The sequence below is a fragment of the Impatiens glandulifera genome, chromosome 2 (genome assembly GCF_907164915.1).
Source record: "Impatiens glandulifera chromosome 2, dImpGla2.1, whole genome shotgun sequence".
NCBI classification, from domain to species: domain Eukaryota; kingdom Viridiplantae; phylum Streptophyta; class Magnoliopsida; order Ericales; family Balsaminaceae; genus Impatiens; species Impatiens glandulifera.
Genome location: NC_061863.1, coordinates 51,381,517 through 51,396,123, shown reverse-complemented (window position 1 = coordinate 51,396,123; position 14,607 = coordinate 51,381,517). Strand labels below are relative to the sequence as shown.

Below are 14,607 nucleotides of genomic sequence, written 5' to 3'. Positions count from 1 at the left end.
TTTAAAAAGATTATTTTAAATGGGCTCAAAATCAAAGGTCCATTGAGAAACAAATAAAAAACACAATGGGCCGTAAAATGAGCCCAATTGAATCAAACAGAATCATTGAATCACTACCCTAACAATACAAATCTTATTTAACCTAATCCTGAAAACCCTAGCCTTCTTTCATATCGATAGCCGCATTTCGCAAAGGAGGAGAGACAGAGAGAGAGAGAGAGAGGGGAGAGAGATTGATTGAGCGAAGATGAAGTACAATCCAAGAGTTACAAGCTCTCGCCGGAAGAACAGGAAGGCCCATTTCACGGCGCCTTCAAGCGTCCGAAGAGTGTTGATGAGCGCGCCGCTGTCATCCGAACTCAGAGCTAAGTACAACGTCCGATCTATGCCGATTCGCAAGGATGATGAGGTCCAGGTCGTTCGTGGAACCTACAAGGCTAGAGAAGGAAAGGTTGTTCAGGTTTACAGGAGGAAGTGGGTGATCCATATTGAGAGGATCACAAGGGAGAAGGTGAATGGATCGACAGTCAATGTTGGTGTTAACCCTTCTAAGGTTGTTATCACCAAGCTCCGTCTTGACAAGGATCGTAAATCTCTACTTGACCGCAAGGCTAAGGGACGTTCAGCTGCTGATAAGGACAAGGGAACCAAATTCACAGCTGAAGATATCATGCAGAACGTGGATTAAATTTGGCTGGTTTATGGGTATTATTATTATCTTGTTCTATGAATTTCTTGCATCTAGTTTGATTATTTTGAATTTTGAAATTAGTAGTTCTAATGAAACTTTGATTTTGTTGTTGCCTTTCTTTTATAAAACTCTACTGTTTGCTTTATTTAATATCAGGGTTCCTTATCCATTACTATTCATATGCTTTCTTCTGATTTTGGTTTATCTAGTTCATTTCCCCTTCTTCTTTCTATCTAGGATTTTTGGTTCTGTCTTGAATACCAAGTATCTGTCTAATTGTACAGGGGATGTTGATTGTTTTCATGGTCATTACAAATTAAAACAATTGAATTCTGAATTCTCAAGCTTTATCTAAAGCTTTGAATGTTCACCCATTATGATATTCATACATCTCTTTAAGATGTTTATTATGTTGAGCCCCAATAAGCCTAATTGAGCTAGGTTTTGGTCATCAAGAACAAGTCTACTGTTCTGAGTGTTTTCAGAATCATTTGGATTGATGTTTTTTATGTAGTGTTTGATTGCATACATTTTTTGTATACTTAATTTGAAACCATATATGATGTTTTCAAATTGAGTATTGTTAAGATGTTTTCACATTGCTTTAGACTAGTTGTTGGCTTTAATATAAGGTTGTTCTCTGTTAATGTTTATCTATGTCAATAAAATTTACCCAATTTATAGTGATTTCACTCTCCATGTATTCTATGAACATCTTTCCAATGTCAAAAGTTATATTTTTTGTTTTTTTATATAAATCATAATTGAATTTGGTTATTGAAAATGTAACACTTTTTCAATTGAAACGTGATCCCTAGGAGGAAATTAAAAATGACTAATTGTCATCATCACTAAAGTCCTATAAAACTGAAATGTAACACATGTTTCATCTGTGTTTGCGGAGATTAGTTGCATTCCAAAAGGAGAAGTGAAATCATATTTCTAAAAACAAATTTCTTAAATGAATAATCTTTAGTATTTTTCAGTATCATATGCAGTTTATAATTCACAATAGAGAATTTCATGCAGAAAATTGACTAAATTTGGCCTTGTTAATTGGTATAACTATTTTCATGCTTCTAGTTTGTTTATTTAATTTGGATTTGAAGATTAATTACTCTATAATGAGTTTGTTTTTGTTGTTGCCCTGTTTTACTAAATATCAGTATTTGTTGTACCTTTTTGCTTTCAATTTTCATTTATCTTATGGTTGATTGTTCATCTCCATTGTTCTTCTAATCAGGTTTCTAAACAGGGTATTATTATGTTCATAACTCACATTAGGGTTCAAGCAGATGTGATCTAAGCAATTGGTTCTTGAATGTTTTAAGAACACACATTTATAGGCTTACTACTATTTCAATACATAAGCATAATGAACATATTTAGTGTATCACATTATTAATTATTGGTCTCATGTTTTCATTTTACATGATAATTGTTAAATGTTTGCTTATATGATATGTTTCGTGGGATGTTGTAGAATCGAGAATCATATGGATTTTGTAGAGGATCTTGATTATACGATTACGAGTATTACATCGGGTTCCTTTTGCATGTTGAATATTGCATTAGAATCGATCTGATTCTCTGAACAATCTTCATTTTGTGCTCATATTCTTTGGTTTTTAGATCCTTATTAAGGGAACCTAGTTTTTGTTTGTTTGCAAATTATTCAATAAAGTAGAGATTGCTTTTAAGAAGTTGTTGTTTGTTCAATTTCTTAATACTTTAATAGGTTAGTGCTCTAGAAGTTGGTATTTATTTCCTGTTTTGTGAAACTCCATATGTATTCAAATATTTCTATGAATGTTGTGTTCTTTTATGAACAATATTTCTTAATTCGAACATAACTCTTATATTTTAATAAAAGCGATTAATAACGAAAGAAGTAGTAACATAACTATAGTTAAAAAATAATTATATATTTATAATAAAAAAATGAGAGAAATCTAAGCACATAAGACCAATCTATTAAGATTGAATATAAAATAAATTCAAATTAACATGATGTATTTTACAGAAATATGAATTATTCAACCCGACCCGACCCGTGTTCATTGACTTATGAATTCGGGTCGTAAAGAGTCCAAACCAAACAAACCTCAGCACGTGCATTGACTCTTTTCCCATCACCGGGGAGTCGCGAAACGGAAGTTTCTGAATCCCCCCTTTGCTTCATAAGCCCTAGTCTCTCTCCTCGATTCTCTCTCTACAATACATACTGGATATCAGTCTACTGAGCTTCATCGATCCCGCGCTGATCTGCCAAATTCATTCAATTTCATTCTGATCAGGTTAGTTAGTTCAATCGTCCTTTTAATTCATTTTCCTCTCTATACTACTTGATCGGAGCTCGTTTCAAGGGTTTTAACACTCTTAGTTTACTTCACAAGCTTCGTTTTCACTATCCATAACTTCAATTTCTTTATTCCTTATGCAAATAGTGTTAAATCTACTTCACCGGAATTCGCGACTGCAGTATGATGATGAATCTAGCTTGTGATTTTCTAAACTTGTTGATTATAACTGTTTTCTTCCAGAAATTGAAATGTGATGCCGATTGCTGATTTTCGGTTTTCAATGGAGTTTAATGAGATCTGTTCTTTGTGATAACTGATAAGAGGAGGATGGATTAGAGAACGTGAAAATGCCAGCGTCTCTGCATCCTGCTCCTAGAGTGGATACTTTGAAACTGAAGCTTCATATTGAGAGAAAGCTTGGTCATGAGAAATCTGATAAGTATTTCCAGTTACTGAACCGATATTTGAGTTGCAAGCTGAGCAAGTCTGAATTTGATGTGCTCTGTATTGGTGTTATTGGTAGAGAGAACATTCTCCTCCATAATCACCTTATTCGATCGATCTTAAGAAATGCGTTTCTTGCAGAGACATCACCAACCGAAGCTAGGTCAAGTGTCTCACTTAATGTCAAGCTTCCGAATGGATGCTTAAGAGGTAACCTTCAGTCACTTTGTAGAGATGCATTTCCTCAGTCCCCAAGGAAGGGGAGGACACCTAATATTCGTGAAAGGAAGTTCAGGGATCGGTTTAGCCCACTCGGTCCACATGGCAAATCTCATGTCCCTAAATTCATTCAACAGAAGAATGCTAATGACAAATACTGTAGAAGTGTCCTAATACCTCCAATTGGAATATCTACAAAGGGTAAACAAAAGAAGAAGAAGAATAAGAATAAGAAGAAACTACTTGATAGTGAACTTCCTGATAGTGTTTCTTTGAAAGCTAGACTGGATAAAGATCTTGAGATGGAGGGTTTCACCATTTCAGTTGATTCTGTCAACCTATTGAACCGTGGGCTTGATGTTTACCTGAAGAGATTGATATTGCCCTCTTTGGAGTTAGCTCGTTCGCGGATGATGATGAGTAACAAGCCCCAGAGCGAAAATGGGATGATGAGATATTTAGAAAAACGGGAAAGAGCTATATTTGCTTCTTTGTTGGACTTCCAAGTTGCATTGGAAGCCAATCCAACTATACTCGGAGAAGATTGGCCTGTACAACTTGAGAGGATTTGTTTACATTCAACCGTATCAGAGATGGAAATGAAATTTAGTGGGTAAATAATTTGGTTCATAAGTTTTTTTTTAGTAATTAATTTCTAGAATCCATTTTAACAGTGAGTTGTAGCTTCATTTGGAAACACAATCTGAAAACCCTAAATTTGGTGGCGGTTCTAGATTTAGAAACAAGAGTGTTTCCAAATAGGGCATTAACTCAGACCTAACTTGTACTCTCAAAATGGGATTTGCTTATTATGCTGGTAAAAAACACTTGTAAAGATCTAGTCACTAAAGTAGTAACCCCATGTTCTCCAACTTTTTATATATATATATTTGGTTTTGTTTTGTTCATGAATAAAAGATGGGCTCTTTGAGTTTTGTTTCTTTTGAATAACTGATTTGCTTCTGTTGAGTTGTGTTATGCAGAACTGTAATAGTGTTAATTTATACTGTAAACTCGAGTCCTCTCCCCATTGAAGAAATTCATGTGGAGATTTCATTTTCGAAACTGCGGAATTCCAATTGGTGTACAAGGTTTGATTTCTTTCTTGTTTGAGATTCATTTTTGAAAGGTTGGAATTCCAGTTGCGTTGTTGGGTTTGTTTCTCTTTGATCTAGATAATATATTTGTTTTAATCTATGTATGTATGTCTTAGAGTTTTGTTTCAAACATCATCTAGATGAGAAAAAATAATTGTCAGTCTTTAACTGGTAATGGTTTTGTTCTGATCATTTTGAAGAACCTTCCATAAAGACATCAGATGATAATACAATGAAAACACAGTTGAAACCCAATCTTGAAACATCACCAAAAACTAAGGACAGAACCATTAGGGGCCTTAAACTTAATGTAAGAAAATATTTATAAAAAAAGTACACTTAAAGAAAATTAAACTCAAGACAAAATATATAATATATAGTTCATTTTAGATAATAATTTTCTTTTTTTACTGAATTTAAGTTTATTATAGTTCTTACATAAAAAATTGTAGTGGAAAGCAATAAGAATAAGAATACTCTTCCAACGTAGCAGTAGAAGATACTCACTGATAGGGTGAATAACTAATGGTGCGGGTGGATCACTGATAGGGTGAATAACTAATGGTGCGGGTGGATAATTTAAATAGCGCTGGTGACCCTATTTTTTTTAATGACAATTATACCCTTGCGTAACGCAACTCCAGTTGAGTGACGCAACCGGAATAATTTTTATTGCAACTGGAGTTGCATGACGCGATTGCGTAATGCAACTGGGGTTGCGTCACACAACTGGGCATTTTCGTCCAAAAACAGTAAAAGGGATCACCAGCGCTATTTAAATTATCCACCCGCACAATTGTTTATTCACCTTATGAGTCGGGTCATTTTGCTCAAATTCCCCCTCTAGGAGAGTTGTGATTTATTTTGTTAATTTATTGTGATTTATTTTGTTAATTTATTTTAGATAGATATGACAACCCAATTTTAGCCCATTTATTTATTTAACCGGAGGGAATATGGGAAAAAAAATGAAATGAAGCTAATGAAATTGCGGCACTAATTCCTCTCCAAATACAATTATTTGAAAGAAAAAAGTAACAAAAAATATCTAAGCTTATTTGGAATTCATGACCGGTCCGAGCCGGGTCCGAGCTAACAAAATCCCAGTCTCTTCTTCTCCACCTTATCCCGACCCCCAAAAACCCTGCAAAGATTTTCCTGATTAATCCCAATACGATAGCAGCTCAAATTCTTCCTTCTGAAATCATGGAAATCATCTCCAATTTCAGACCGTCTCCTCTTCTTCAAAGACCTCATGACTTCTCTTTCTCATCTTCCATTTCACCATTTCCCCTCCTCCAAACCAATCTCAAATACCACTTAAACCCATCTCCCCCAAACCTCCAAATTATCGCCGTAACAGCAGCAGAAGCCATTGAACCACCACCATCAGAAGAAGAATTACCCAGAAACAGTCCCCAAAGACTACTCAGAGAGCTCGCAGAAAGAAAAAAATACGTCTCTCCCAAAAAGAAAATACCTCCCAAGAGATTTATCCTCCGCCCGCCACTCGACGACGCAAGATTAGCCGAAAGGTTTCTCAACAGCCCACAACTATCCTTAAAGTCATTCCCTTTACTCAGCTCTTGTCTTCCTCCTTCGAGGCTTAACAACAACGACACAACATGGATCGATGAATACATCTTGGAGGCCAAACAAGCACTTGGGTACCCGTTAGAACCGTCAGATAACTTCGGCGATGATAACCCGGCTAAGCATTTCGACACTCTCCTTTACTTGGCATTTCAGCATCCGTCTTGTGACAGGACTAAGACAAGACATGTGAGAATGGGTCATTCAAGGTTAGCCTTTTTAGGTCAGTATGTACTGGAATTGGCCATGGCTGAATTCTTCTTGCAGAGGTATCCGAGGGAATCACCCGGTCCGATGAGAGAAAGAGTGTATGCTTTAATTGGGAAGAGGTTTCTTCCCAAATGGATTAAAGCTGCAAGCCTTCAAAACTTGGTGTTTCCTTTTGATGATATTGATAGGATGGTTAGGAAGGAACGCGAACCGCCTGTTAAGTAAGTGTGTTCAATTTCTTCTGTTCTTCAATCAAATTTGAAATGCTGCTTTAAGAATCATGGATATTTCAGAAACTTAGGTAGTATTTATTGACTGTTTCTCATATGGATATGATTCAGATATAGATTGTGAAATTGAAACTTAAAAAAATCTTCTTGTGAGCAGATCTGTTTTCTGGGCATTGTTTGGGGCAATTTATCTTTGCTTCGGTTTCCCAGAAGTGTATAGAGTTCTATTTGAAGTGTTTGGATTGGATCCAGAAGCAGAAGATTGTCAGCCTAAGTTGAGGAGACAACTGGAAGATGTGGATTTTGTATCCACCGAATTTGAAGAAAGAAAGCTCACATGGCAAGACATTGCTTCATACAAGGCAAGTTTCGAGCTGAAAATAACACCAATTTTGTTGTGGGTCATTTTCATTTTCTAGAACAGAACCTGATTTTGTTTTTTGGTTCAAACTTTATTAATGTGTTATGACAGGCACCGGAAGATGCTTTGTTTGCGCATCCGAGGCTTTTCAGGGCATGTGTTCCACCTGGAATTCATCGTTTCCGAGGAAATATATGGGATTATGAAAACAGACCACGAGTTATGCAGACATTGGGATATCCCTTAAGAATGGCTGACAGAATTCCAGAAATTACTGAAGCCAGGAACATAGAACTTGGACTTGGCCTGCAGGTACTTTTATTAAATCCCCATAGACATTTATCTAGAATTTCCTATATCTCGATACGGGTCTTCTTTGGAAACCGGGTTTCAGTCAGTCAATATTTATTCTTTTTTCTATTTCCAATTTGATTCAGCTATGTTTCTTGCACCCATCAAAATACAAGTTTGATCATCCCCGTTTTTGCTACGAGCGGTTGGAATACCTCGGCCAAAAGATTCAGGTAAGCGCTTGGATTTAACCGAAACTAAGAGCTTGTTTATAACAAAACCTATAGAAAAGAAACTAATTACTCCAATACATCTTTTGACGATTTGAAAGATGATGTGATAAGGGTGTTATTTGGGAATCCAAAATCCAAATAATGGATCATCAAAGAGTATTTTAATCAATTGTATGTATGATTTGACTGGCAGGATCTGGTGATGGCAGAGAGATTACTTATGAAGCATTTGGATGCACCTGGGAGATGGTTAGCAGAGAAACATCGAAGAACTTTGATGAACAAGTTTTGCGGAAAGTACCTTAGAGAAAAATATCTTCATCGATGTATTGTATTAAACGACGAGGTTCAAGACGCATATGAGCACAACCGGCGGCTCAGAAACCCTGCCACCACTGCTGTTCAACAAGCCATTCACGGCCTTGCATATGTTGTTTATGGGAAGCCCGATGTTAGGCGAATGATGTTTGAAGTTTTCGATTTTGAGCAGACTCAACCCAAGGCTTTTGTATGATAAATCAATAGATAGACCCTGCAGATTTTGTTAGATCCAGTTTATTTGACCGATGTGATTGTGTTTCGACGAGAAACATGAAATGGTGAAACACTGAGTCACAATTGTTGTTTTGAAGATTTTGCTTCTTGCTACAAGGACAGGATTATAAACCATGTATATACATCTATATTATCATTGAAATATTTTAATACGGTTCCTAACAAGGAAGAAGTTGAGAATATTTTTTTTTCTGGACGGAAAATTTCATTCATTCAAATCATTGCAAAAATTGCAATTATTTATAGTAGAAATCTGAGAAAAAAAGTAAAGAGCAAGTCATGGTATTAAAGGTTCAAACAAATGTCCCAACAGCTTCAAAAGCCAAAATAAAACTCAGACCTCTAACTAAAGGTTCTCGAAAGAACTCGTGAACTTGAAGCTGAAATTCCATGCTCATGGATATTTTGCTTCGTTCATGTCTGAACCTTGTTTACAGTATTCGAGTCCATTTTTTCCTCCCTACTCTGTTCATTTTCTTCCAATTGTCAACTTGAAGATGAAATTCCATGCTCATGGATGTTTTGCTACAATCAGTCTGAACCTTGTTGATGGTCTTCGAGTCCATTTTTTCCTTCCTACTCTGTTCATTTTCTTCCAATTGTCGAGTAGTTGCCTCATCGTCAGCTCCTTCAAAGACCGTGACAAAGCTTCAAGAATAATATTTTCAATGCCCTATTTATTAAATGACCACTAATTAATTAACAAGTTCTTTATGTAGGGATGAAATATGCTGTTGACAGACTGTTATGAGCAGTAATAACTTAAAGAGAGGATGGTATTAAAACCACCATAGGTCAGCCTTCAGTTCATTTAGATCTTTTATTTAGAGGATGGTTATAATAACACATGATCTTATTGTAGGTCTCTTTAAATTAGAAATAAATTAATCATGTTAATTTTAAAAGGTGAAAAATATGTATGCAAATTGGTGAGATGGAAAAATGAAATAATGTGTCATTTTGGACATTATTCCACATATCATATTTGAAAATTTTAAACTCAATTTTGATTCAATGATAATGAGATTAATTCAAATGTCAATTCCAAATTCTATATAAACAAATCATACACTAACACAAATAATTGAAAAAACTTAGATTTTTTCTATAAAGCACATATCTAAAACAATGAACAAATAAAGTAAGCACATAATAATTTTGCTGTCAACCCTATATGTTCATATAAGGTAAGCACATAATCAAATAAGCTATTGAGCTTAGACAACTAACATGAAAAATCATAATCTTCAAATAAAATCATTATAATAACAGACAATATCATGAAAAAAAATTGATCTTCATACCTTCTGCTTGCAGGGGAAAGCTGTTGTTCGATTTTCTGAAACAAGCATTAATTGGGAGTAGTATTGAGTGTACCCTCAGAGAGTCCCGAGGGAAGCTATAAAGACTCTTCTTGTTGTTTGAGGCATAAGAAGATCTTTTCTGAACAAAAATAAATAAATCAGTACCATAGCTAAGAACCAACCATTTCTGTCAAAATGAGGAGATGTAACACTCACCTCTTCAGGACGAACTTCAAATGACAAATGTGAGGAACTGGCTTTATATTTTCGTCTAAGGATAATGTTTATGCACTCTTCAATTTTTCTTCAACAAGATGTAACAGGGAGCTGAAGTGTTTTATCAAATGTGAGACTTGGAAGCATATTATGAATTAGGCAGCAAAAAGTACTCATCATGGAACACCAAATTACAACTGTACGAGTTTTCTGAACCATCTGATCGTTCTTGAAGTCTCTTCTTTAATAATATGTCTAATTGTTTTTTTCCTTCTTTTAGCATCCTCAAGATCCAGAGTTCTATATGCGATGGAAAACAAATACATTGCAGGATGAAGCCTCCTATATATATACACATCAAATTGATATGCAATTAGGACTGTCAATACTAACAAGTTAACTGCATAAAGCACAATTATAAAGGAGACTTCCTGCAAATGCGTTAATAATTGGTTAGAGATGACTAAAATCTACTCATCCTTACCATTATTACCAAAAAAAATGACTAACTTCGCAATAAATCATCTCCCCAATGCAAGATCTAACTTATGTTCTGTCAATAAGCCTATTTGGGTACCACATTTCATGATCCGGATCATGAATCGGAAAAATCTACGTTTGATATGTTTGCAAAAATTCACAAGATACATGATCTAGATTCTTTATACCAAATGAAGTAAAAAAAATCACAAATTATTTATTCATAAAAAAATCTTATTTTAAACAAGAAAAAAACACTTCTAATTTTTAACTTTGCGATTTTCCAATGTGATTATGATTATGACAAAATACTAGTTTCAAAATAGGCTCTAAGGAATTCTATTTTTTTCCCCATAAGCCAAAATTAATTGGGTAAAACAAATACAATCTTTTAGCATGTTCAATTGCCATAGTTTCTTGGAAATAAGATAAAAAAATTTCATGTAGCCACCATGACAATGCCAAGCAACATAGATCTAATTTCATCCTACCATCTTTGTGGAATAGCATCCAGATATTTTTTTGGAAACAAAATAAATATATTTTTTTCCCTTGACGACGGAAATAGGTTGACTAGTCATGCAGCTAACATATTTCAAAATCAAACTGATGTTCCAATTAATTCAAGGACTGAAGAGCAAAATAGCTAGATAGTGAATTGCAAAGATGTTCATAATAACTGTTGCTAAACTAATTTTCTTAAAAAGTCTACATGTATTAAAAGTGTAATGGAGCTGCCTCCATGGATCTATTGCTGGCTATGCAAACAGTAGAAAAGAAAGACCGTTCAAGCCTAAACATATACAGATGTTTAAAATGTCCCACAGTATACAAGAAATGGAAAGTGTGCAAATTGTCAAACTCATGTGTGGTAATAATTAGACTAGCATAGGGGAATTCCATAGAGCTGTAGAGTCTCAAATTTTCATTAAACTTACTTGTCAAGCTTTTCATTAGCATCAACTCCATCCCAATACCTTCTGGACAAGACATTTCGACCTTTGTGATCTTTGCCAAATGTCTCCACATACCAACCACCAATATCATGCATGCCACATCGAGGCTCAAATAGCCAATATCTGAAGAAAATCATCAAAGAGTAGCCAAAAGTTACACAAACCTAAATGGAAACTTCGGAGTAATAAAAAGTCCTGGTTCTCTTAGAAATAATATATACCAAGATAATAATGTGTAATTTTGTATTTTTTAGACCGTTTTCTATTGCTAGAAAAATCATTCAACCGCTACGACCCCCACTTCAATCAAGGTGTTCTTAGTGTGAGTCGAACTTGAGATTTCATCTTCTTACCACTTGAGCTACCCGAGGTGGGTCTAAGATTTCATCTTCTTACCACTCATTCTAGGAATATGAATCAAATGGGCGTAGAGATGTTACACAAAATTCAATTCACTTGGCAGTTTTTAGAACAAAATTTCATCAGCACATGCTCAATCATACATACCAAATATTAATGATTTCGAGCACACAAACAAATTGTATTAGATAAATTAATAATGAAAAGATGGATTTAGCAGACCTAAGAAGCTTGATGAAAAAAATTAAATAGCATAAGAGAAATGGTAAAAGAACACTGGTCAAATAAGGTTACTTAGGTGCCAATAAGTAATTTTTTCTACCTACAAGAAAGACCAGTGGCCTTGTTTAGATTTAATCCAAATAAACCACCATCACATCATAAATCCCTTATTCTATCAAATCATCAACCAAAATATCATTAATTTATTCTTATAACATTTTAAAATATTATTTCCAACAAAAATCCAAATAATCTACTTCTTCGTAAGAAGATTTTCCAAAAAAAAGTTTATTTTGAAAAAACCCCAGAAGAAATTAAATGAAAAGGCAGTTAAGTAAAAGATTTCCTTACTTGCTTGGTGGCAACCGAGCTCGCCTACATCTACATTCACAGACAGAAGCTTTGTCTCCCACGTTATACCAGTGCATATGTTTCACCTACAAAGACATCCAATGAAAAATTAAACATATGAAGAAAAATTGAAAATATCGGCATCTCATTAAGCCAGGATATACACCAATAAACGAAACCAATAATATTAACGGCCCCTGAAACTACAGTCCGTTACCCCTTTCTTTCTCACATACAAGGAACAAGAACTAAAGAACTTTTCGTAACGTAAATACTAAATACATATAAGCCAGACTTGAGAAAGAAACATAACACACAAAAACAACTGACAGAGAAAACTAAAGAGCTCATTTTACATACCAGCAGTGTCCTATGCTTAACAATAAAGTGGGTTTTTACACCACTATTATTGTAGATGAAACATGAATCTTCTTCTGGAGTTGTTCCCAATCCAATTACCTTCCCAACTGGAAACCAAGTCCCGCCTAAGACATTCGTATACGAACACCCAGAATATTTCTTGTTTGCCTGTTCAACTTCATCGCCTAAATTAAGGTAAACATTTATTTGATCTTTAGGATCATCATTGTCATTTCCATTGTAGCTCTTGGGAAGAGTTCTGGTCGCAACAGCAACCATCTTTCCCGCTACATACAATTCAAGATCTTTATATCCATCAGCATCTTCATTCTGCTTTTGAGAACTGCCAGCACCAGCAAATCTAGAACCAGACGGTACATTTGAAGGATAAATAAACTGGGACAACTTTGAAATTGCAGAAGAAAATAATGACAGCTTTTCTGTATAGGAATGTGATAATTCAGGAACCTTATTGGCTAAACACACCATCCCAAATAGCTCTCGACCATTAACCAAGTGCAAGACCTCATGTGTTTCATAGGATGATGACCTCTCTTCGGCTTCAAAGCATTCTGGAAGAAGGTCCATGGAACCAATATCAGGTCCAAAGTAGGCGGCATGTACAGCTGAATAGAAGTCTCTCTCGAGCACATCAAAGTAACTTGATCCTGCCACCACTCTTTTCTCATACAAAGTATCATTCAGAGCATGCCTATACCATTTTAGCCATTCAACAACTTCCATCTTCTTCATTACCACTCCCTTTGATCTATACGAGTACATTGTTGAATAATTCATAGATGGCCTCTTAATTTGCACTTTTTGAGCTAATAGAAAATTGTCATAGTGTGCCCTCCTCTCTATGTTGGATAATATCTGTAGTTCATAGTTCATAACATAGAATCAGAAATTCCATATTGCTAAACTTATCCAACCTCAGACTTCTTTTCATGTAGATCAGCCAATAAATTCCCGAAAATCAGTTTAGCCCAAAAAAGAGAACTAAAACCAGGTATTTTCCAAACATGGATTGACATATTTGAAAACCAGCTGGTCCTCATTACAATTTTGGTTCATATAATTACACTACTAATGACTAAATTTCCCTTCATGTCAACAAGAAAAAACATTCAATTAATGATCGATCAAAACGATTCTTGAATTGTTTGTTATCCATATCTCAAAATTCAGAAAGACAACAAGAATTTTGGACAAATTGACCAAACCTCGTAAGCTGCAAGGATTTGGACGAAGCGCTGGGAAGCGGAGGAGTCGTCCTGCGATTGAACAAGGTCAGGGTGCGTTTCTTTGGCCAATTTCCGAAATGAAGCTTTAATTTCGGCGAATGAACTTGTCTGGGAAACCTTTAGGATCTCATAAGCGTTTTGTCCTGCGATTTGGTTGTGCGCCGACACGTTGCTGGAACTTAGACACCGGTTTCCTACTCGGGATAAGAGAGAGAAGGCGGTGTCTTTTCGGTGCGATGAAAGCTCTGTGAACGAAAGGTATCTCCGGTGAAGGACGCCGGAGGCAAGAACGCTCCGTCGGTAGAGAAACGCCATTTTCGCCGGAGGTACGGACAGTACCGGAAATGCTGATAGAGTGACAGGTAGTAGTAGTATTAAGAAGCGCGCGAGTTAACGGGTGGGTATCCGGTTCTTTCTGAATAACGGGTTATAGAATAAAATATAATTTTTATCCTTGAACTATTATTACTTGCTCGTTTTGTACTCATAACTTAATTTTTAAACAATTGTTTATCCTTGCACAGACACGTTCACAGTCAATGAAGACAATTAAATTTTTAATTGGAAGTCAAAAGTCAATACACAATCATATTTATGGTCATAATTATAATTATAATCTTATAAAAAATAAAATTGAAAGTTTATTTAGATTATACTTAATATTAATTTTTTATCATGTTTTAAACTTTTTTTTTTCATTTTGTGTACTAATTATTTTTAAATTGTATAATATATTTTTTTTAACTTTATTTGACACAAAAATTTATTTAGATTAATCATGATTTAAATTATTTATAATTTTTACAAATATAACTTTTTCAAATAAACCAGAAGAAAAGGCTAAAGGACGAGTGGCTTCACCTAGAGCTCTTTGATGTATACCG

The 14,607-nt window shown here is 35.0% G+C and overlaps 4 protein-coding genes across 4 annotated transcripts; 3 read left to right on the top strand and 1 right to left on the bottom strand.

Moving 5' to 3' along the window:
• Positions 1–166: 166 nt before the first annotated feature.
• LOC124925679 (60S ribosomal protein L26-1-like) lies at positions 167–868 on the top strand. The gene has a single exon (XM_047465751.1). The coding sequence runs from the start codon at positions 248–250 to the stop codon at positions 686–688; it is 441 nt and encodes a 146-aa protein (XP_047321707.1). The 5' UTR covers positions 167–247; the 3' UTR covers positions 689–868.
• A 1,938-nt stretch (positions 869–2,806) lies between these two features.
• Positions 2,807–4,605, top strand: LOC124926143. Its single transcript, XM_047466319.1, has 2 exons — positions 2,807–2,988; positions 3,235–4,605. Exon 2 carries the CDS (start codon positions 3,342–3,344, stop codon positions 4,272–4,274), a length of 933 nt encoding a protein of 310 aa, XP_047322275.1. The 5' UTR covers positions 2,807–2,988; positions 3,235–3,341; the 3' UTR covers positions 4,275–4,605.
• A 1,275-nt stretch (positions 4,606–5,880) lies between these two features.
• Positions 5,881–8,416, top strand: LOC124923818 (ribonuclease III domain-containing protein RNC1, chloroplastic). Its single transcript, XM_047463797.1, has 5 exons — positions 5,881–6,778; positions 6,945–7,149; positions 7,260–7,460; positions 7,586–7,672; positions 7,866–8,416. The coding sequence occupies exons 1-5, from the start codon at positions 5,961–5,963 to the stop codon at positions 8,184–8,186; spliced, it is 1,632 nt and encodes a 543-aa protein (XP_047319753.1). The 5' UTR covers positions 5,881–5,960; the 3' UTR covers positions 8,187–8,416.
• A 1,331-nt stretch (positions 8,417–9,747) lies between these two features.
• On the bottom strand, positions 9,748–14,080 carry LOC124923819. Its single transcript, XM_047463798.1, has 5 exons — positions 13,703–14,080; positions 12,477–13,352; positions 12,117–12,202; positions 11,166–11,306; positions 9,748–10,089 (listed from the first exon to the last, which is right to left on the bottom strand). The coding sequence occupies exons 1-5, from the start codon at positions 14,036–14,038 to the stop codon at positions 9,939–9,941; spliced, it is 1,590 nt and encodes a 529-aa protein (XP_047319754.1). The 5' UTR covers positions 14,039–14,080; the 3' UTR covers positions 9,748–9,938.
• Positions 14,081–14,607: the final 527 nt, after the last annotated feature.

Bases quoted from the DNA above. Each gene is read 5' to 3' on its own strand.
- LOC124925679 (XM_047465751.1), top strand. From the start codon at position 248: ATGAAGTACAATCCAAGAGTTACAAGCTCTCGCCGGAAGAACAGGAAG.
- LOC124926143 (XM_047466319.1), top strand. From the start codon at position 3,342: ATGCCAGCGTCTCTGCATCCTGCTCCTAGAGTGGATACTTTGAAACTG.
- LOC124923818 (XM_047463797.1), top strand. From the start codon at position 5,961: ATGGAAATCATCTCCAATTTCAGACCGTCTCCTCTTCTTCAAAGACCT. The intron at 6,779-6,944 runs GTAAGTGTGTTC...TCTTGTGAGCAG, and splicing joins GAACGCGAACCGCCTGTTAA to ATCTGTTTTCTGGGCATTGT. The intron at 7,461-7,585 runs GTACTTTTATTA...AATTTGATTCAG, and splicing joins AACTTGGACTTGGCCTGCAG to CTATGTTTCTTGCACCCATC.
- LOC124923819 (XM_047463798.1), bottom strand. From the start codon at position 14,038: ATGGCGTTTCTCTACCGACGGAGCGTTCTTGCCTCCGGCGTCCTTCAC. The intron at 12,203-12,476 runs GTATGTAAAATG...ATGTCTTTGTAG, and splicing joins TTAAGCATAGGACACTGCTG to GTGAAACATATGCACTGGTA. The intron at 11,307-12,116 runs GTAAGGAAATCT...GATTTTCTTCAG, and splicing joins GCTCGGTTGCCACCAAGCAA to ATATTGGCTATTTGAGCCTC.